The 23,910-nt window shown below is 35.3% G+C and overlaps 1 protein-coding gene and 1 non-coding gene across 6 annotated transcripts in view; one reads left to right on the top strand and one right to left on the bottom strand.

The window, feature by feature from the left end:
* The window catches only part of NCKAP1 (NCK associated protein 1), a 115,335-nt gene that overhangs the window by 87,102 nt on the left and 4,323 nt on the right, over positions 1 to 23,910 (bottom strand). For 2 of the 5 annotated variants that reach the window (XM_035304330.3, XM_035304331.3), the window contains exons 2-3: positions 14,301 to 14,318; positions 13,130 to 13,240 (exon numbers count right to left, since the gene is read on the bottom strand). In XM_035304330.3, coding sequence (XP_035160221.1) covers positions 13,130 to 13,240; positions 14,301 to 14,318 — 129 coding nt within the window. Of the gene's footprint in view, positions 1 to 6,590; positions 6,678 to 13,129; positions 13,241 to 14,300; positions 14,319 to 23,910 lie in introns of those variants that run through there. The other 3 variants (XM_035304332.3, XM_035304333.3, XM_054257405.2) reach the window with 2 other exon arrangements.
* On the top strand, positions 19,868 to 19,929 carry LOC118154970 (U7 small nuclear RNA). The gene has a single exon (XR_004745212.1). It is a non-coding gene; the product is annotated as a U7 small nuclear RNA (small nuclear RNA).

The following is a 23,910-nucleotide window of genomic DNA, read 5'->3' as shown; positions in this document are numbered from 1 at the left end:
TAGGAGAACCAAAATCCTTTTCTCTGAATAAACTTCATTTATTCTAGTATAACATTTCTAGTTGCTCAAAATCATTTTTTTACAGTTTTATTAAGGTACAGTTTACTTAATATGAAATTCACCCATCATAATCGAACAATAATTTTAATAAATTTATAGAGTTGTGAAACCATCCACTCTATCCAGCTGTAGAACATTTCCATCATCCCAAAAAGTTCCCTTGTGCCCATTTACAGTTAATCCTGCTGTTACTCCAAAACCCTAGGCAACTAGGGATTTGCTTAGTCTCAATAAACTTGCCTTTTGTAAATGTCAAGGAAACTTGACACTTTCTATAAAACAAAATCATACAGTATGTAGCTTTTTACATCTGGCCTCACTTATTCATGTTGCAGCATTTATCAGTAGTTTGCTCCTTTTAATTGCTGAGTAGTCTTCTATTAAATGTCCACACCACAGTTTGTTTATTCATTCATCAGTTAATAGGCATTTGAATTGCTGCCAATTTGGGGCTATCATGAATAACAAATTCTGCTCTGAACATGTCCTTGGATAGACATATTTTCATTTCTCTTGGGAGAATTCCTAGGAGTAGAATTACTTCCTTCTGAACTCTGAGATGTGATTCAGAGAGACAAGTGACATGAAAAGTACAGATAAGGTGAAGAGTTACTGTAATAACATATTATCCATTTAGACAACAACCTATTATTATTACCAGGCATTGTGGGAGAAGCTGAGAAAAATCACTGACCCTCCTCTAAACAAGCTCATTGTCTATATGAGGGATGTGTAATATAAATGTACAGGGAACTCCCACTTGTTTGGGGTTTTTTTAATTTGTTTGATTGGCTTTTTTGTTGTTTTTAATGTAACTATCCAGTTTTAGAGGCTGATTATTCAGTTTTAGAAGCTGACTAACTTCTAGGTGCAAGGTTCAAAGATGGTGAAAAACTACAATGATCAATTCCCATAAACCCTTCAAGACAAAGGTTCTCACAAACTGGCAATAACATGAAAAGGGTAACAACAAAAACAAAATCTATATATTAGTGTGATAAAGACCACAATAAGAAAGGTCAGAGCTTCTAAAAGTGGTGAAAATGCTGAGCAAAACAGGGAAGTTAAAGGAGAAGCTGCACTGAGTAGGTATCCATGAATGATTTTTGGTACATGAATACATACTGACAGATTACATGACAGCTGATGTTAAGTTTCCTTAAGCCTGTAAAGAGGAATAAAGTTTATGTTTAAGTTATCCTGGCCTCTGTTTGACCTTCTGTTATTCTTGGGAGATTTGGAGACGAAGTGAGGTGGCATCACTGGGAGAATAATTCCCACTTAAAATCTCTAATACTCTGCCTCCACAAATTCTTTGAACCAAGAGGGACCACCTATTCATTCACTCTACCGTCTTTTTACTGTCACTCATCCTCTTATGCTCCCCTTTTTTTATGAGATGGAGTCTCGCCCTGCAATCCAGGCCAGAGTGTAGTGGCATGATCTCGGCTCACTGCAGCCTCCACTTCCCAGGTTCAAGTGACTCTCATGCCTCAGCCTCCGAAGTAGCTGGGATAACATGCAAATGCCGCCATCCATGCCTAGCTAATTTTTTTTTTTTTTTTTTTGGAGATACAGGATTTTACCCTGTCTGTGGGCCAGGCTGGCCTCCAACTCCTGACCTCAAGTGATTCACTGGCCTCAATCTCCCAAAGTGCTGGGATTACAGGCATGAGCCACCTCACCAGGCCCTACTTTCTATCTTATCCATCTTAACTTTAAATGGCCCATCATAATAATTACTGCCTTGTCCTTCTCTCCTTCTTTCATAATCATCTGATAAAACCTACAATAGTAGAAAAGCATATACTTATGGTGACTTGATCTCAACCTGATTTCATGATCATTAACCATAACTGAGTAGCAATACTACTCAATTTTTACTGTCAATTCAGTTTCCCACTCTCCCAGATGATTATTCCACTCCTTTTTCTCTCTCTTAAATCCCTCAATATTTTTTTTCAACTTGACTCTCAGCCTTAAACCTAACCTGAGATCCAGATGCATATAAACAATTGGCACTCAGATTTCCAGTAAGCTGCTCAAACTTAACATGTCTAATATTGAGACATTGGATACTTTCCCCACTGCATTCACTATACTACTCCCACTGTACTACCCCAAACCTCTTTCTCCTGTTTTCTCACCCCATTCTATCTTGACATTTGTTCAAGCAAAAAACCTTAAAGTATATATCCAGAATCTGAACATTTTTCACCTCAACCACCCTAGTCCTAGTCCAAGCCAACATCAGCTCTTATCTCAGCGACAACAAATTTCCTAACTATTCTGTTTTTACCTTTGCTCTCCTGCAGACTATTCTCTACCAAGTAGCCATAGTGATCACAGTCATATCACCTCATTCCTCTGCTATTCCCCTCCTATGGCATCTCAACACACTCAGGGTAATTAGCTAAGGTCCTTACTATGATCCAGAGAGCATTATATGATCTGCCCATTCATTACAACCACTGGCACTTCATGTCCCACCAAGGTCCCCCTCAATCATCTATTCTGCTCATAATGGCCTCCTCTTTCCTGAACATGCCAGGCATGCACCCCCCTGAGTCTTTGGAGCTGCTGTTCCTTCAGCACAGAATGCTTCTCCCCTAGCTAAACTCATTCCCTATCTTCAAATCTCTACCCTAATGCCTTCTTTTCAGTAAGGCCTTTCCTGGTCACCCTAAGTAAATTAGCATCTGCCAGGCATTAGTCTTATGCATTTACCCTGCTTTGTTCTTCCCAGAACTCTTTACCTGGTATTATATTCTTATTCGTTCATTATTTACTTCTGTTCACCATAATGTAAGCTCTATAAAAACAGAGACTTCTGTTTGTTCACTGCGGGATCCTTCTCTTCCAGAACAGAATTTGGCTCATAGAAGACACTCAATAAAGGACTTAAGTAAATAAATGAATAATTAGTGGAGAGTGTGATGGAAACATACATATGTAGAACTTAAACTAATTTGGAAAGGTCAGGGAAAGGGCTTCTCTGAATGATGACATCTAAGCATAGACCTGAAAGACAAGTTAGCCTAGTGAAAGAACATGCGAGAGACTATTCCAGATAGTAGAAACTGCATAAACAAAATCCCAGAGGCAAAAGTAAACATGGCCATTTGTTCAATGAAAGTATACACATACTTTCTCAAAATACAACACTCCTTTAAAAAAATAAAGCAAGCAAATATATTTTCCTTATGTTCTACATTCTATCCTACACTAGACAATGAGAACTAAAACAGTATACTAGTCTGCATATTCCTGGCCAGGGACCATTAATGTACCTATTTAAAATACTCTTAGCCAAGCTGAGTACTAGGAAGAATAAAGGAAAATAAGTACTCTACAACATGTGTAATTTATTCCATTGTACCTTTTACTGTCTTATTTTCAATCTTAGCAAATAACTTTAGATCTGACAAAAGGTAGTACCAAACCTGCCATGAAGAAACATTGAGAAGATAACATACTAAAGGTACTTAAAAGGTACAAGGTTAGCCGGGTGCATCCCAGCACTTTGGGAGGCCGAGGTGGGAGAATCACAAAGTCAAGAGATCAAGACCATCCTGGCCAACATGGTGAAACCCCGCCTCTACTAAAAATACAAAAATTAGCTGGGTGTGATGGCACACGCCTGAAGTCCCAGCTACTCAGGAGGCTGAGACAGAAGAACTGCTTGAACCCGGGAGGCGGAGGTTGCAGTGAGCCAAGATCACGTCACGGCCCTCCAGCCTGGTGCCTGGCAACAGAGTGAGACTCTGTCTCAAAAAAAAAAAAAAGGTACAAGGTTAAAGTGGCTAACGGCCCCAAAGAAACAACCAAGGAAACCAAAGGTGATTAGGTAGTGATAATGTCCTCTGCTACTATGAAGGGCATCAAAATCACCACTACAGCCAAAGGGACTAATAACTGTTTGAAACCTGAAAAGCTATCACTTAGAAGCAAGATATGACTTCAAATAGTTTGAAGAATATGGAAAAATGCAGACTGCATACACTTGGAGACTAAGCCATGGAACCCCAGTATAATGCTCATTGGCAGTCTCATTTCCAGAAAAGCAGAAAGTCTCTTTGAGTTGAAGAGGTTATGATTTAGCATGACAAAAATATATCGTATATAAGATGCACAGAATATTCTGAAAGCCCAGGTAATTATATAAGAAGGATAAGAAAGAAGATATTTTAAAATAGATGTGTTTTGGGATCATAAGAACCACCCTTGAGAATATGAAAAAAAGCTTAAAAATTCATTCACACACAAATTCTATACGCAATTTTAAGGGATTCTCAAACTCATGAAAATTCAATGGAAAAGCACAGGTAAAATCATTACACTGAAGATAAAAATATAACCCATAATGAAAGCTATGCAGCAGGCTTTTACAAAAATTGTCTAGGTGGATGTTAGAAGGCAGAGGATTAGAGGAGAGTAGGCTCCAGGAAAACAAAAAATTATAAAAAGGTCACATGATTATCAGGCCAAATAAATTAAAGGATACTAAAAAAGGCTTATAACTCATTTCAAAAAGTTGTGGTATAACTATGAAACTAAAATAATTTTAAGTAAATGACAGAATTTAGGAAGAGAGACTCCTTTGCACTTTAATGCAAAATATTCTTCAGCATTAAATTTCACTTTAATGCTAAATTATTCATCTTACAGCCCAAAGTGTGACAACAGAATGAAGAAATGCAAACCAAGCACTTAGGCCTTTACTAATTTTTAATTTTTTACAACCAACATATAATACAGTATCAGAACACTGTTAAGTACAGAACCAAAAAAAAAAAAAAGCATAAACAATTTTGACAACACAAAAATAAATGGATAAATGACCAAGGGTGAGAATATTAGAAAAAGAACTATATTAAAGTTAAAAAAGGAAGTAATCAGTGATTCAAAAATATGAACAAAAAGCTATTAAACACTAAGAAAAGGGCTTGAGTCGGGGAGTAAGGGGAAGAAAACTGAGCAAGCTAAATCTTCATTTTTTGTTGCATAGAGGAGAGATTGTCTAAAGTTGGTAAGTGAAGTTATAAGGGAATAAGCATATTTGTTATAGTTCTGGCAGTAACCTGCAGAAATACTAAAAATAGAAGTTCCCTCAGGAATATGACTAGGACAGGAAAAAGTAAACTAGGTGATATTCACTTTTCATCCTAAATTCTTCTGGACTATTCATTACCATGTATTCATGTTCTTTAGGCAAAAATAAAAAAATTTAAATCAGTTTAGGCACGTTACCAGTGCTGATGTAATTCCTTGCTACTATTTGACCTATTTCAATTACTTTCCAAATAAATCAAAGCAAGGCTTACTTGCATCTTCTGAGGAGTTGTTTGTTTAAGATAGAATTAATGACTTTTACATACGCAAGAGTCATTAACAACTCAATACTGATGATACCTTTTTAAAAGACTACTGACATATCAGTTAATTCTCATCATTTCAAAATTCCTTAAATTCTGGCAATGTTTAATTGGTCAGGAACAAATATTCCTTAGAGTTTCCATTAGGGCATATATATTTATTCATAATGAAGTATGTTGTCACCACTTCCAGTTACATTATTGTACAGCATGATGATCCCTTCTAAACCAAAGTCATATTTGTTAGCCTACTACATGCCAGTCAACAGGGATCCAAAGATGAGTACGTGGTCCAGGAAGATGGAGATGTGGGGTACCACAGAAAAAGCGACTGTTTTTTAATTTGTTCTGATTCCCCTGGTGGAGGCTGGAGAGAGAGAGGAAGGGAGGGCAACAGTAGGAGAGACTGGATGGTATAAAAATCAATGTTTGGATTAACATGGCATTTATATGTCCAGCAGGAGACACGGATCTAAAGGGGATAAATTCAAATGACCTTATAGTGGGGAACCTGGACAAGCCATAAATAACCAGTTTGACGTTTTTTGCAAGTCAAAAGGGATTGTGAAAGTTCTAGTTTAGATAACCAAGTGGATGGTGACAGTTCAAGGGAGTCAAAAAATGTAGGCTAATCACATGTTCCATATTGGATACAAAGTTTCCTGTTTAGCTTGTGGAGCTGTCCAAAGGGGTAGCTAGAATTCAGATCTAGAGCAGCAGTCCCCAACCTTTTTAGCAGCAGGGACCAGTTTCATGGAAGACAAGTTTTCCACGGACTGGGGTGGAAGGACAGGGGGTGGTTTGGGGTGACTGAAGCACATTATATTTACTGTGCACTTTATTTCTATTATTACTTTGTAATATGTAATGAAATAATTACACAATTCACCATAATGTAGAATCTGTGGAAGCCCTGAGTTTGCTTTTCTGCAACTTGATGGTCCCATCTGGGGGTGATGGGAGATAATGACCGATCAGGCATTAGATTCTCCTAAAGAGCTCACAACCCAGATCTCTTGCGTGCACAGTTCACAGTAGGGTTCACACTCCTATGACAATCTAATGCCACTGCTAATAAGACAGGAGAAAGAGCTCAGGCAGTAATGTGAGTGATGGGGAGTGACTGTAAATACAGATGAAGCTTAGCGTACTCACCCGCCACTCACCTACTGCTGGGCAGCCGGGTTCCTAACAGGTCATGGACTGGTACCTGTCTATGCCCTGGACATTGGGGACCCTGATCTAGAGCACAGAATATAGGAGATTGTATATGTACTTATTTGAAGCCACAGCAGTAAATGTTTTCATATATACATATATACGCTACGGGGAGGGGGAGTCATTAAGAAATACCCACATTTAAAAGGTACCCAGAAGAAAAGCCAGTTAGTAGACCAAAAAAAGTCAAACAGGTAAATATAAGTAATGGCTTCCATTCTTCAAGAGCAATTTGCCGCACATTGTACTACATGCTTTAGGAGACACTGAACTGCTCCTTACTGGCATTATTATCATTTTAGAAATAAGAACAATGATACCTAGCCAGGGGCAGTGGCTCATGCCTGTAATCCCAGCACTTTGGGAGGCTAAGGTGAGCAGACGGCCTGAGGTCAGGAGCTCGAGACCAGCCTGGTCAGCATGGTGAAACCGTGTCTCTACTAAAAATATAAAATTAGCCTGGCGTGGTGGCAGCCACCTGTAATCCCAGCTACTCGGGAAGCTGAGGCAGGAGAATTGCTTGAACCCAGGAGGCGGAGGTTGAAGTAAGCCGAGATCACGCCATTGCACTCCAGCCTGAGCAACAGGGCGAGACTCCATCTCAAAAAACAAAAAACGATGATACCTTAAGATGTTAAATAATTTCTGCCCAAAATCATTCAGCTAGTAAATGGAAAGACCAGAAGTCAAATTCTGGTTTACTGAATCCAAAGTCCATCCTCTGAACCAGTATGTTACCATCTTAATAGGAGTCATGACAAAACAAGGAATACCCTCTAAAAGACAAGTTAGGAAGGAGTTAAATATGCTTACCATTTCCTTCTAAGACCTTACCAAACTACAGTGCATGTGTCAAGGGCCTTCCTACACCTATCCCCAATTCCACCACCCCACCCCAAAAACACATTTATGTTCTTAGGAACTGAGACTCTTGCTCTTTTTCGCAGTTACTTTCAGTAATACCATTAATGAGATGTATTTGAATAGTTCTACTAAAAAATACAATCTTTTTTTAGCTAAAATTAACTCAGTAACTTTTTTAAAGTGTTGATGAGTTCAGGTCCTGACATAAATCTAAGGCGATCTTTGAATACAAGTGAAAGCTACCTATGTTGAAGTGTATCAAATAGTTCCATTCATTAATGGGACATTTACTTAGCGCCTCTTAGGTGTCAGGCCCTAGGGATAAGAGAGTTTTAAAAGACTCTAATGCTATGCCTCTGAACCAACTTCACTGCTAATTATCACACTTGGAGTTGCTTTGTCTTTCCTAGAGTAACTTAATAAGCTACTTAAATTAAAAACATGTTTTACATAACATCTTAATTCTATATTCCTTGGGAGAGGGGATAAATAATATCTGTAAGATAAAAGATTCCTCCAACTTAGAAAAACGTAATTTTCAAGTTATTTCAACAACAGCCTGTGTCCTAGTCTAGAATCCGTATATCACTTTTGTGGCACTCTACTCGCCAGCAATGTCTCTATTCTTAAGGACTTCAAGATCTAATTCAACATATATAGGATAGTAATTTTTATCATTTTCTCATCAATTTGGAAATCAAACCCAAAATGTTACACTAACATATTTCCATAACAAAACGATTATGGCTTATTCCATAACAAAACTATTGTGCAGGATAATACTTTTACTGTTTTAAAAAATATGAACTAGCTTTTAGGTGTAAAGCAATATAGGAAAGAGAAAAAAATAAGTTTAAAAAATATTGGAAAAAAATTAGTAAAAAAAGGTTTAACATAGACCTGAACATTTGCTTAAATTGCCTTTTAGATTCCCTGAGCAAAACAATTTCTATGTGTTAAGAAAATAAGAAAGGAGTTTCTACTATTTCTTCATCCAGGAAAATAACAGATTCCCCTCCATGTACTCATAAGAAACCGACAAGAAACAAATTCCATTTGAGTTACACTTTCAAAATAATGAAAGCATTTATATTAGAGATAAATTAAATAATCTTACAGCTCAGAAATGCTTTGCTTAACCTGAAATTAAATGAGGAACTTGATTAAAATACAAACCTGGACCAGGTACGGTGGCTCAGGCCTGTAATCCCAGCACTTTGGGAGGCTGAGGTGGGCAGATCACCTGAGGTTAGGAATTCGAGACCAGCCCGATCAACATGGTGAAAACCCATCTCTACTAAAAATTTAAAAATTGGCCGGCTGTGGTGGCATGCACCTTCCCACTCGGAAGTCTGAGGCAGGAGAATCGTTCGAACTCGGGAGGCAAACGTTATAGTTAGCTAAGATCATGCCACGCACTTCAGCCAAGGTGACAGGGGGAGACTCTTATCTCACCAAAAAAAAAAGAAAAAAAAAACCACACACATAACCTGGCACACATTAGAAAACAAGTAGCTGCTATAATTATAAAACCGGTATGGCTTTCATTAATTTTGAATTTCATTTGACCAGCTTGGTTTGTACCATATGAACCACATGGGGGGCATTCAGTTCAACATCATGACCCAAGGAAAAAACCTCATTCCTTGGTCCTAGATTTTCCCTAAATCAGAATTGGAAGTACAAAACTCCCTTAACAAGAAAGTAAAAATGACTCAATAGAGTCCAACATCATCACTGTAGAAGCCATTTTATGCACCAATCCTGCTACCTGTGACCAGTGCCCTCTTGTTACATATCAAATGACTACATGCTCAAGGACTCTAAAAGGATTAAAAAGTATGGAGGTGAGGGCAGTTACTAAAAAATATATATATATATATATACACACACTCAAACCAAAAATCAACAATTTTTTGGCTGCAAGATAAGAGTAAACTTTTTATAAGAATCCAGTTTAGAAACTTAAAAAAATATGTATTTTGAGGCTGGGTGTGATGGCTCAAGCCTGTAATTCCAGCATTTTGGGAAGCCAATGAGGGCGGATTACTTGAACCCAGAAGTTTGAGACCAGCCTGGGCAACACAACAAGACCCCATGTCTACAAAATACACAAAAAATTAGCCAGGTATGGTGGATGTACCCCTGCAGTCCCAACTACTTGGGAGGCTGAGGCAGGAGGATTGCTTGAGACCAGGAGGTAGAGTCTACAATGAGCTGAGATCGCTCCACTGCACTCCAGCCTGTGCAACAAAGGACTGTGGCTCAAAAAGAAAAAAAAATTATTGCATTTTCACCAGAAATTTGTTTTTAATGAGTACCTTTTCTGAAATTGGGGACAAGCATTACTTGTAAGACATGAATCAGAGTAGAAATAGTACTAATAGAAATAGATCCCTGAGAAAAAGTAAGCATGTTCTGTTTCACGTATTTACATAATGATCCAAAGAACAAGAAAGAAAAAAAGAAACGACTATGATATCAAGACCACTTCCACACTGCACTAGCCAGAAATCTGCAACCTCCTATGAATCCCAGATGCTACTATCTTTTCCAGTCTTTAAGTGTCATCAACTAATTTAATAAGTTAAAAAAAAATAAAAATAAAACTGAAACCTCAATTCTCAGGTCCTGCCCAAAGCTGGCTAGGAACTTCTAGCCAAAATTTTGGCAGACCCAGATCAAAACTGAGCTTACAAGACATTATATATACTCAACACATAGTACTTCAGCAGCTAAAAAAAAAGAAACAACAGAGTAGCATTACATAGAATAGCTGTAAAGGCAACATGACAAAACTCAGGCTTTGCAAACAAAACAAAGTAAATGCTACAAGTAAGTCAAAACATTCAACAACACTGTACAATCAATTTTATAGGTTTAGCACAGAATTACCACACGACCCAGCAATTCTTTTCTTAGGTTTATAAAGCCAAGAGAAATGAAAACATATCCATAAAAAACATTCACATAAATGTTTATAGCAACATGATTCATAATAGGCAAAAAAGTAGAAACAATCCAAGCATCCATCAACTCATGAATGAATAAATAAAATGTGGTATATCACACAATGGAATATTATTCGTCAATGAAAAGAAATGAAAGTTGGGCACAGCAGCTCACAGCTATAATCTCAGAGCTTTGGGAGGTCAGAGTGGGAGGACTTCTTAAGCCCAGGAGTTGGAGGCCCACCTAGGCAACATAGCCAGACCATGTCTGGATAAAAAAATTTAATTTAAAAAAAAAAAAATAGCTGAGCATGGTGGTGTGCACCTGTGGTCCTAGCTTCTCAGGAGGCTAAGGTGGGATGATTCTTTCAGTCTAGGAGTTTGGTGTTACAGTGAGCTACTATGGCACCATTGCAATCCACCCTGGGCGACAGTGAAACCCCGTCTCTTAAAACAAAGTACTGATACATGCTACAGCTTGGATAAACCTTGAAAAAACTATGTTAAACGACAGAAACCAGTCACAGAAGATCACATATTACATTATTCCTGATGAAATATTCAGAATAGGCATAGAGATGGACAGAAAACGCTACATAGTGGTTGCCTAGAGCTGGGGTGTTAGTGGGAAATCAGGAGTGACCGCTAATGGACATGAAGTTTCTTTTTGCAGTGAGGAAAATGTTCCAAAATTAATTGTGGTATTGGATGCACAACTCTGTGAATGTACTAAAAAACACTGAATTGTATATTTTGAATAGGTGAGTTATATGGTATGTAAATTATATCTCAATAAAACTATTCTTAAAAATATCAATTTTGTGCTTCAAAAGTTAGAAAAAGCAAAACTATTAAAAAACAAAAAACAACAGCATGATAATAAACAGTTTGCCCTGCATTTCAAGAACAGCAGATTCTTAATTGGCCTTTTAACCGACAATTTTACTATTATTTCACCAGATATTTCTAAATTTTCTAAGGAAAGATCTAATACTAAGGAACAATGCATACACTCACATATAAATTTACACACAACCACATATGTAAATTAAGTTTCAAAGACTCTGAAGAGCTCATGTCAGAAATTTTATGAGCTGTAAGAAGTATATATAAAATTAATGACAGATTTTCATAAAATCTCTCTTTTAGAGTGGGTATATAATCTCTCAGATGAGTTAGCCAATTAATGTTAGTAACTAAAAAAGAGTTCTCCACATGAATACTTCTTAAGAATACTTCTTAAGACTATAAGTCTTAAGACTGTAAGTCTTAAGAAGTACAAGTTTTGAATCACCTATTTTGTAATCAGGAACTAATTATAATGCCTTAATATATTGATATAATTATAAAACAATCTTTCTAGCTGGGCACAGCAGTTCAAGCCTGTAAGCTCAGCACTTTAGGACATTGAGCCAGGAGGATCCCTTGAGCCCAGGAGTTCAAGACCAGCCTGGACACCATAGTGAGATCTCATCTCTACAAAAACAAATTATCTTGTATAAATCCAAGACCTCTACTAACCTGTACTCCCAAAAAACAGACTTGTTTTTTTTAAAGAAATACCTTAAAAACCACTGCATCTGACTTTGTTAGTTCTTAGTAGTATTTTCTTTCTACATGGAAGTGCTTTTAAGTAAAAGTAATATCAACAGGCTCAATACGAATCTTCAATACACATACATGATTTGAGAAAACAGAAAGATGGCAATATTATCTTTTCATTTTTAGACTAGTCGAGTGTAGCAATAAGAAGGGGCAAAGAATAGAACAAGGAGCTGGATCTGTAATTGATGGGGAACAATCAATTGAGATAACTCACTATTTTCAGACCAGCTGACAATGTATCTTTTCAACCGAGTTTCTCAAAATTAAGGAGATCATATGTGAGAGGAAATTTCTAAACCAAATTTGTATGTAAAGCAAAAGGCAGCAAAGATTGTAACAAGAAAATATCAGAGAAAAAAGCAAAAAGACAGGCAGAAAGATTCTGAGTCAAAATTTATATGAAAATGCCACACAGAGGTGAAAAATAACTCTAATTTTCCAAAAGTAGTTATTCATAGAAATTATTATAAAGATATGTAAACACATCAGGAAGACTCTGAAAATGACCATACCTCAGTATACTAAGAAAAAACTTTCCCACATACAAAGTAATATGGGGATAATAAAGACTCGAACACAATCACTTTCTTGTACTATTTAATCTTTAGAAATCATTGTCAATTATCAAAATATATATGTATTAGAAAAACAAATAGATTTTAAAATTAAATACAGCTAATTACTCAAAACAACAGTTCTATGAAGACATTTACTAATGTCAACAGAAAGTTTATAAGAAACAAAAAATCCCAAGTATTCATACAAATATTTGGAATATATATACATATCTATTACCTTACTTGTGTTGCAATTGGAAAGGGAATAAATATATAGGAATCTAAGATCTTATCTTTTCTGTAATAAAATGGCAATGTAGCTAAGAGTTATTTTTTTCTGGTCTCAGATAAGAATATTGTCTCAAAACCCTTAAGGTATATATTCTGTATATAAAAATATTTAAAATTAGGTAAATAAGAGCTACTATAAGCACTGTGTTGACCACTGTTTCCCTCAAAGATGGCTAAAATCAGTAACAGAAAAATTTAGATGACTTACATTGTTGTTGCGGGTTTCTACAGCAGGGAATTTTCTGACTATGAATTTCACAGCAGATTCCAGGTTTTTGTCGATAAGATAAGATGGTTTTGCCTTGGGGTCTCCACATGCCTATAAAACAACAGTAATAAAAAAAAAAGTGAAATGCACCCTTCTTCTAAAATCAAAAATAGCAAATCTGCAATTAGAAATTAAAGAGATATTTATTGTTTTTGGTGAGCAGGTGATAAAATGAATAGGCAAAGTGCAGGGATTGTCACAGCTGAAATATGCAATGGGAGACAGTACAGAGATGTTCTTCTACTGAAAAAAATGCATGGAAAGTTTCAAAGCAGTTAGCGCAGAACAGCAGTGAAGGAAAAAGCTCAAACCTAAAAAAAAAGAAAAAAAAATTCTTGATTTGAGGTAGGATTGTATTCATCTGAAGCTAATAAAATATTACAAAATTAAATATTCAGTAGAGTACTAGACATGTTTCTTTCTAAGTGTTATAAAATAAAAGTTTATGTTTAAATGTCTTTTCCAAAATGTTTTCCTCATTCACTTTAAACATTTTAATACAAGAGCCCTAGTTCAAAAGAACTGGAAGCTGCTAAAATTGTCTTTATAGTGCTAAGGTATGTTGCCTGATCCTCTGAACACCTGATTTACAACACTGTTTTCCATCATACCAGCAGCACTTCAAACAATGAATCTACATCTGTTCTATATATCATAAGCACAGAACAAATGAAAATGTTCACATTTTGACCATATCAGCAGTACAGCATTCTCTGCAGTAAACTGTAGAGCACTATACAAATGTAAGATATTATTTTTAGAAAGAACATTCTACCTGAACTATCAGCAATACAGAACATAATCTTGAATACTGTTCCTATTTCATTATGTGACATTTAATTAACTGCTTGCTAGTGAGATGTTATTCCTTTGGGAATTACGAAAATTATAACATTTCTATTTAGCTTCTTTTTATTGCATTTTAAAAAGGATGTGCCCTTTGAAAAGTTGTATCTGTCTGCCATGTGTGAGGAAATACACTATTGCAATTTTATATTTTTCCATTGTTTACTATGGCTATGTTGTGGATTGCAGAAAGAGAAGTTATGAAACATGAAACTGATCTGAAAGCGGGCAAGCGGGCAGAGGGAAGGTGAAAAGCTTTGCAAACCTTCCAAACTTGTCCTTGCTGGGGAAGCATTGTAATAAAAAGAGAGAAAATTACGTGTAAACAATGATTGTCAAACTATGATATACGTTTCAGAAGAAAACTTATGCACTGCAGACTATGAATAACAGAACAAGATTAGAATTATATGGTGCTACAATTTTAAAGGTATTCTAAGTAGCAAGTTTTAGTATAAAATAAATTTATAGAGTATATACTATTCATATATATTTAAATACTACTGTGTACGTGTACAATCAGGTCAGTTCCTTGGTGCTCTTTCTAAACCAACTTAAAATCGTACTAGAAAAAAGGAAAATAAAGACTACATGCAGCTATAAAAACAAGAGCAAAACCATCAGTGAAATTTTACATACCTTAAAAAGAAACGGTAGCCAAGAATAAAAATAAATCGTTATTGGATGACTTTTGTATTTCAGCTCAAATTGTAACTATTTTTCAAACATGACCTAACTTCCTACCATGCCAAAGTAGAAAAATCAATGTTAAAACATTCCTACATTTTCCAAATGGAAATAGGAATGCAGTAAGAAATCTCTTAATTCTCAAATATCATTAAGTAAAACAAAATCTTAAGAAATTTAGAACTTCATCAGCTTTAACCAGATTGACACTACTACTATGTAAATTCCATTTCAACATCATAAATATTAAAACATATCCAACATTCCCTCTGAGTAGACTATCATTTCTTTAAAATATTCTTATAATCTTCCAATTTACACTCTTTCCTCAAATATTACATAACAGCTAAGAATAATCATGTAACTAAAAATCTGCCCAAACACGAATAGCTATAGATTAGCATTGCCTTGCATCAATTGCATAATGAAAAATCAAGTATCATAAACATAATTGCGGTAGTGCAGAATCCCAAAGTGATTCCAAATTATGTTCAGTATTTTCATATGTATTATCTTTCATATTCTAACTATAGAAAAATTTTGCTATCCATTCTAAGAGTCTCTATTAGAGACTATCATATATAATGAAAATGATAGATCAGATATCCACTTCCCACAATCACAGATTTTACTGTTTAAGAATATAGACATGTAAATAACTTCTTTGGTTGATAACCAAGGAAGTGTGTGTGTGCGCATGTGCGTATGTATACACATATGTACATACATAAACGAGCAGCTCTTCCTTCTTACACTGAAAACAAAAAGGACAGAATTTCATTTTGTCCAAGTGCAGTGGCTCATACCTGTAATCCCAGAACTGGGGGCCAAAGGGCTTGAGCCAGGAGTTGGAGACCCGCCTGGGCAACAAGAAAGATCCTGTCTCTACAAAAAAAATTGTTTTAAACTACAGAAGTAAGCTCAGGGCTTTAAGAGAAAAAAATATATACATATATAGGTGTGATGGTGCAAACTGTACTCCTAGCTACTTGGGAAGCTGAGGCAGGAAGAGCACTTGAGCTCAGGAGTTCAAGGCTACAGAGCTATAATCACACCACTGTACTGCAGCTTGGGCCACAAAGTGAAGTTCTGTCTCTTATAACTAAAAAAAAAAAAAAAAAAAAATCAGAAGAAAATTAAGGAGTGTATAATCTGCTTTCCCTGGAATTGATTTACTTTTTCCACACTGCTCAGTGGACCTTATCTAACATACTTAATTGGGAGGCAGTATGCCTCAAAGGTTAAAAACGAAGATTCTGGAATAAAACTGAGTTTCAATCTTCACAACTTACTAGTCATGGGACCTCGAATATATTACAAAATATCTCCTAATCTAAGTTTCTTTGTCTGAAAAATGGGGAAATTAGTACTTACCTCACAGGTTATTATAAGGATTAGAAGAGAGATAAAGAATCCATGTAAAGCATTTAGCAAAATGATAAGCACATAGTGCTCTAAAAATGCTAGCTGCTTTTTAATAATAGCTATAATTATAATAATTATCCAAGTAAAAGTCTAATATGAATAGTACTCATAGTAGTAACAGTTTTTATTATAATATATAGAGAGAACTAGCAAGTTAGTGTTAACTTCCTTATGCAACTATTAAACACAATTCCCTCTCAAATATTTCCTTTATTCACTTTAAGCCTAAACATCTAAACATAGCTGAAATATAGCCTCAAGTCTATATTTGTTGTAAGTGTACAGAGTTTAACCTAATAGTTAAGAACCTGAGTTTCAAGACAGGTTATCCATGTTCAAAATCTTGGCTCAATCACTTAACAGCTGTGTACCCATCACCAAGTGATTTTCCCTATCTGCGCCTCAGTTTCTTCATCTGTTAAACAGATAATAATTACAACCTATGCTAAAAAGTTTTTGTTCACTGCATGAAAGTGTATTTGTAGACTTTACAGGGTATTTGGCATACTAGGAGTGCTCAAAAAATGCCAATAAAAAAATTAGAGGTTAATAAATATAGAAGTACTGTGCTCCATTTTATCTTTTTCTAAAATCTACTTACTTGATTTGTTTGCTTAATAAGAGAGACACTTGTATGGGGAATACTTAGGCAAAAAAGAAGTATATGAAAAAAATAAACTGACATGACCAGAAGTTATCAGCTAGGTAAAATATATCCTGGCAAAGAACCATAACAAATAATTCAGATTAGAAGGTTGATTAGGATGGGGGCTCTCAACTGTAATCCTGGCACTCTGAGAGGCTGAGGTGGGAGGATCACTTGAGGACAGAAATTAGAGACCAGCCTGGGTAATATAGCAAGACCTTATTATCTCTACAAAACAATTTTTTAAAAACTTAAGGTTTCCTGCTATATTAAAACAGTATAGCAAAATTTCAACTAACCAGAAGTTGTAGTTTATAAAAATTCATCTTCTTCCCCACCCAAACTAAAAAAAATTTCATTTTGAGAACAAGGAAATCACAACTTGCATTTTTAGAAAACAGCCGGCTGTTGGTACACTTGAAACATGTATCTTTCTATTACATTTACAATATTACACAAAATTAATCCTTAACTCAAAGTTATCACCTTTTGAAGTACCAAATTTTTAAAAACTAAATACACTATTACATTTAGCTATCAAAACATTTTAGACTAATATATTTCAGAAAGGCTTATCACAATGACTTAAAAGATTTAATAAATTACCAATTCAATTAAATATTTGAGCACTCTGTCCCCCACATACCCCCAAAAATTGAAAAAAAAAAAAGGTGAATACAATGTAAAATTATGTCTAAATCCCTGAATTTTATAGCCCTACCGAAAAAAAGCTTTTTCAGAAAATTGACTAAAAGACGTATTTCACTACACAGAAAGAAAACTATGCATAAAGTACAGAATTAAAAAACGAAAACAAAAACTGCCCTGAATACTTTGTTTTACTTTATCTTGAGTCTGCATGTTTCCATAAAACATAAAATACTATAATTTCAAATTTCAGAAGATCTAAAATTAATATAAATATTTATATACTTAAATTTCCAGTTATCAGAACTGGAACTTTATTCTCCATGAATATTCTAATTACAATCTTTAAAATGAAAAAAGTTAGGACTATTTAATGTGGCAGATAAAAGTATAGCAATGTTAAAGGATACACTTAAACATAATAATTAAAAACCTTGTCTCTTGAGTCAAGTGGATAATAGCTTATATGACCTTAGGCAAGTTGTCTAACCTCTGAGCCTCAGTTACCTAATCCATAAATTGAGGATATTATTACTACCTACTGCATAGGGTACACTGTTAAGATATTTAAAAAATAAGATAAACATAAACCGCTTATTTGGTGCCTGGCACATATGTAGTTAACAAATAAGTTCTAAAAAATACTCTAAATAAAACTTTTCTATATACACGCATATACATAGTGAGTTTTCAATTACGGAAACAAGATTTTCCATAAAAACAATTCTAGGTCAGTATTAATTGTCAATTCAATATCTCTAATTTCCTTTTCGAAACACAAATCTGATGTTACTACTAAAAACAAAGGACAAGAATGTTTCCGAAAACTATACAGTGTATTTTCAGGACACAAACAAACATCTTTGATTAGAAGCAACAAGCCTAGATTCCATGCGATTTTAAAGTATGACTTTAAAACAAATCTTTCTGCCACTTTACCACAAATCCCCATACTGAGGCCTTTCCTCAAGCTGTTACAGCATAAGATTACATACCACAGCTTAACTTTACATGGTTAATGTTACATATTTTTTGAAGAACTTGCCAACACGCCAAAAAAAAAACAAATATAGAATTTTAAAATTCCGGTATCTATTAATAAGAGATTAGGCAACAATCAAGACACAAGAAAACAGGCTGCTCAGTAGCTCACACCTACAATCCCAGCACTTGGGAAGCCCAAGGCAGGAGGATTGCTCGATCCCACAAGTTTGAGACCACCCTGGGCAAGAGGGAGACCCCATCCCTACAAAAAATTTAAAAATTATCGTCCTGGTTACCTGGAAGGCTAAGGTGGAAGGATTGCTTGAGCCAGGGAGGTTGAGTCTACAATGAACCCTGTATACACCACCACAAACTCCAGCCTGGGCAAGAGTGAGACCCTGACTCAAGAAAGAAAAAAAAAAGAGAGAGAGAGAGAGAAAGAAGAGGAAGAAAACAACAACAAACTAATCAAGATACAAAAGATATTGGAAGTAAGAACATTTACTGTGCAACTATTGTGTGCAAAACACCTGTGTATTGAAATTATCCAAACTATCACTCAACAGAGAGGAAAGGAGCTTCTGAAAAATTAAGTAACTTGATCAAGATTTCATAACTACTAACTGACAGGGCCCACAGAGAAATTCATACCTGATTCCAAAACACTAGAAAAGCTTATCTAAAAACATATGTGCCCTCCCAAAAATAATGTTTAAAATCATGCTCCACTTTTTCAAAACCTCAGCTGCTTAAAACTTCAGGAAGCAGTTTCTATCAAGGTAAAAATCTGATCAGTTCAATCCATTTTATATTTCTGAGACAGCATCTCACTATATTACACAGGCTGGACTTGAACTCCTGGTCTTAGGAGGTTTCTCCTGCCTCAGCCTTCTAAGTACCTGGAATTATGAGCTGCACTACTACTGTGCCTAGCTTCAGTTTTTTTTTTCTAATTCCTAGTCTAACTCAGGAATAAAACACATTCCTTTGCCAAAATATGGAAGAACAACATAACTTATTTTCTAGTACAATAATAAAAAAAAGCCAAAATATGAAGAACAAAATGATTTTCTAGTATAATGAATCAATTGAAAAAATATGAAAAAATCTCAGGGGTCAGAGTGAGAATATTTGTGAGAGCACAGAAACCAGCCCCATCTTAATCATGTCATGGATGAGGAGAAAAATACAAATTGTGGCCAATTTACACTAGAAAGAGGAATTTAACTTTGACTTAATAACCAAGAAACACCACACATTTTGCAAAATTGAAGGAATAAAGGGACAAAGATTCTTCCCTGAGTTTTCAACAAGTTGAAATTAATACCGAGAGGAAGAACAGACATTACCTGAAATTATGGAATGTCAAAGTAATATACACCTGTCATTATTTTATGTTACAATTTTTTAAATAATGAAAATGTTACAGTATGAAAATTGTCCAGTGTTACAGCTCTTTTAGAACTTGTCTAGCAGGCTTTCCAGTTTTTGCTGGAAAGCCCCTTTAAAAAAAAAAATACAAGAAAAAGAAAAGAAAATTGTCCACCAATAATGAAAAACCTATCAAGAGCAAAATGAGACTCAAATTAATCACTAGTTTTCCAATTATCTTTTTCCTCCTGTGTTATCATGTATATTTTGGCCAACTGATCTGCTTTAAGTTAGCACTTTCCTTCTATCTTGGGTAGGTAAAAAGAAAAGAAAGCTGCTTCTGGATTCCCTAGCAAAAAAGAAAAGAAAGCAATCTACTGCTAACAACTTGGAGGCTTGATAGCAAAATATACTGAAATTGCTGGAAATGCTTTCAAATTAATGTAATTGTATCAATAACTACCTCTTAATTGGAGCCAATAATAAAAATACAGAAATCACAGTTATTGTCCTTTAGACAAGTTTGAAAAAGTCATGAACTTGACAAACTTCAACCCATTATACACGTCAAAATTATTAAAATTTTTAGTGATTCAAAAAAAATAATAATTTAGTGATTCAAATGAGTTATTACTAGTCACTTTACAAGAATATATGTCACTGTTGCCTTTAAACAGTTTTCAGCTTCCAATATTCAGGATCATCTCAGTTTATAAAGAAAAAGTGTTACTATAATTTTTTTAAGTATATGTATTGTCACACTTTGCTGTTAAAAAGAAATTGTTATTTAAAGGACTACTGTGAAATGCATACTTCTGAAATACAAATAATTATTTTGTCTCAGCATTAAGTAGATATCAAACTGTATCAAGCAGTAAAATAGAATAGTCAGGAATGTTTCCTAAAAGGTAATCTTGAGCTTAATTTAATATGTGGTGTGGGGGAAACAAACATTTATTAAGTGTTCACTATGTTCTAAGCCCCAGAAATAGAAGTAGTTACAATACCTACCTTTATTCAGCTCTTACCCTTGTTACAAAGCACTGTACTAATACTTCCTATGAATTAACTCATTTAATTCTCCTATTAGCCTATGAGGTTAATAAAAGTGTATTCCAAAAACACGAGAGAACTGGAATATCTGTTTAAGATTACAAGAGTTAGAATCAGTAAGACTAGCATGGCTTGGAAAGCCAAAAAATACAGCTTGAAGCATAACAGAAGAAGAAAGCAAATAAGTATCATGGATCTGGTTTTGCTAGAGGAGAGCCAATGTGCAGCCTTCCAGAAATTTAGTTATAACCCAGACAACTAAATTATATCACTACAGTTAATAATTAGCAGGAAAAGAAATTAGAGGTATTTAAAAACTTACATTTCACTTATTTCAGTAGTTAACATTGGAACTACTTCAGGGATTTTTTTTTTTCTGTTTAAGTAAGTTTGGGACAGGGTCCAGATGTATGAAATCTGTAAAAACCTTCCAAGATGATTCTATTACATATCCCTGGCTAAGACCCACTAATCTCCTCACTTTACAAGTAAACTACAGCACAGAAAGGTTAAATAACTTGTTCAAACTAAAAAAAGTATCAGAGCTTTATCTAGAATCTAGTTCTCTCAACTCACAGAATATTCTGCAAGTATGAAAAATGTCTAGAAAGTAAATAAAGTTTAGAGGTTATATAGGTTATATACCTGCAAGAAGAGCATTATTATTTTATACTCTTAGACACAGTCATGCATTGCTTAATGTCATCAGACAATTTCATTGTTGTGTGAACATCAGAGTGTACTTACATAAATCTGGATGGTATAGCCTACTATACACATAGGGTACATGGTATATAGCCTATTGCTCTCACTCTACAAACCTGTACAATGAGGATACTGTAGGCAATTGTAACATAATGGTATGTATTTCTGTATCTAAAGGTATCTAAACACAGAAAAAAAAAAGTAAGAACACAGTATTATGAGACTACTGTGTATATGCAGCCCATCATTTAGGTGTTATGTGAAATATTATGCAGCATGACTGTATTTTGTTATTTTTATACAGAAGGTCCTCAATTTAATGATGGGGTTACATTCCAATAAACCTATGTGTAATTAAAAATATGGTAAGTAGGCCGGGCGCAGTGGCTCAAGCCTGTAATCCCAGCACTTTGGGAGGCCGAGGCGGGTGGATCACGAGGTCAAGATATCGAGACCATCTTGGTCAACATGGGGAAACCCCGTCTCTACTAAAGATACAAAAAATTAGCTGGGCATGGTGGCACGTGCCTGTAATCCCAGCTACTCAGGAGGCTGAGGCAGGAGAACTGCCTGAACCGAGGAGGCAGAGGTTGCGGTGAGCCGAGATCGCGCCATTGCACTCCAGCCTGGGTAACAAGAGCGAAACTCTGTCTCAAAAAAAAAAAAAATATGGTAAGTCAACCAAGTGTGGTAGCTCATGCCTGTAATCCCAGTACTTTGGGAGGCTGAAGTGGGTGGATAGCTTGACCCCAGGAGTTAGAGACCAGCCTGAGCAACATGGTGAAACCCCACCTCTACCAAAAAAAAATACAAAGATTAGCCAGGCATGCTGACACATGCCTGTAGTCCCAGCTACTCAGAAGGCTGAAGTGGGAGGATCGCCTGAGCCAGGAGGCAGAGGTTGCAGTGAGCCGAGATTATGCCACTGTACTACTCTAGCTTGTATGACAGAACCAGAACCTGTCTCTAAAAAAGAAGAAGAAAATGCACTTAACATAACTAACCTACCGAACACCATATTTTAGCCTAGCCTATCTTAAACACTTCCATTAGACTAATCATCTGGTAATATAGTACCCTGCAGAGTATCAGATCACAAGAAAGTATCGTATCACTTACTACTGCATGTCATAGCTTTTGTGCCAACATGAAGTCAACAAACTGTTAAGTCAAACCATCATACATTGGGGACCGGCTGTATATTCTACTGAATAAAAACTCTGGAATCTGAAACAGGAACTAGCTACTCTCTGTCAATGCCTGTCTGACGTTTCTATTCATACTTCAAAACCGAGTACAGATGTCACTCTCCTTCTCTTTGCCATCTCTCCCAGATTGTAATCTTTATTTCTCTTCTCAAGACTCCCACAATCCTACTTACACAATGCATTTTAGTTAAGTACGTATACATCTCTCTCCCCACTAAGACACTAATTTCTTGGCACTAGAGACTTCATCTTAATTTACCTCTTAATGCCAGGGAACACATTCAATAAATGAAGAGTAAATGAATACATTAAAAAGGAAAACCTTAATATTTGAGACTAACTGAAAGAATAGCTCACATGATGGCTTATAAAACAGTTTTAAAGATGCAATTTTATTACTATCACATATCTAAAATAATCAACTACACAATAACAAAGTATTTTCCAGCATAGGTTCTTCTACTTAAAACAAGAAAATCATTTGAAACTGGCATATATACAACCCTACTTACAAACTAACAATTCAATAGCTTATAAAGTTATAAAGATGGGCAGAAAGTGGATAATTGAAATCACTCATTTATTTTATGTTTGAGTTTTTGACAATAAACATATATTCCTTTGGTAATCATTAAAAAATTTTAAAGTTACGTAACAATTCCATAAAGAAAACAAAAGATGGATTATCATTGCCTCTTAGAAATTAAAAATAATTATTTCTCCTAAGCACCTTTGGAACATGCTTCTGTGTCTGACTGACCAAAAATGAAAATAATGCCCTAAATGGAAACAAATAGTGAAAGGGAAGACTAAAACGAGTTCCCCTCCCTTTACCCTGCACTGCTCCCTTCACAAACATCTTTTCTTGCCCCACTAAGTAAGCAGATACCAGCTAAAGACTTTCAATTTTACAATGCTATTCCTGTTAACCTGTTAAATTTTTCCTTAGAAAATAAATGCATCCAAAATCGTGAGAAAAGGACAATAGGGAAAAAAAGAAAAATATTCCTCTAATTTCCTTAAAAAAGTAAAACTGCATTTAAACCATCACAATACTCCATTTTTAAAAAGTTTGTAATAGTTGTATGGTTTTTTCTCCTTTTCTTTACAATCCAGGCAATAATTTAATAGATGGAGAAAAACACAAG

Source organism: Callithrix jacchus, chromosome 6 (assembly GCF_049354715.1).
Source record: "Callithrix jacchus isolate 240 chromosome 6, calJac240_pri, whole genome shotgun sequence".
Classification (NCBI taxonomy): domain Eukaryota; kingdom Metazoa; phylum Chordata; class Mammalia; order Primates; family Cebidae; genus Callithrix; species Callithrix jacchus.
The sequence above is the reverse complement of the archived record's forward strand: the minus strand, read 5'-3'. Positions and strand labels throughout refer to the sequence as shown.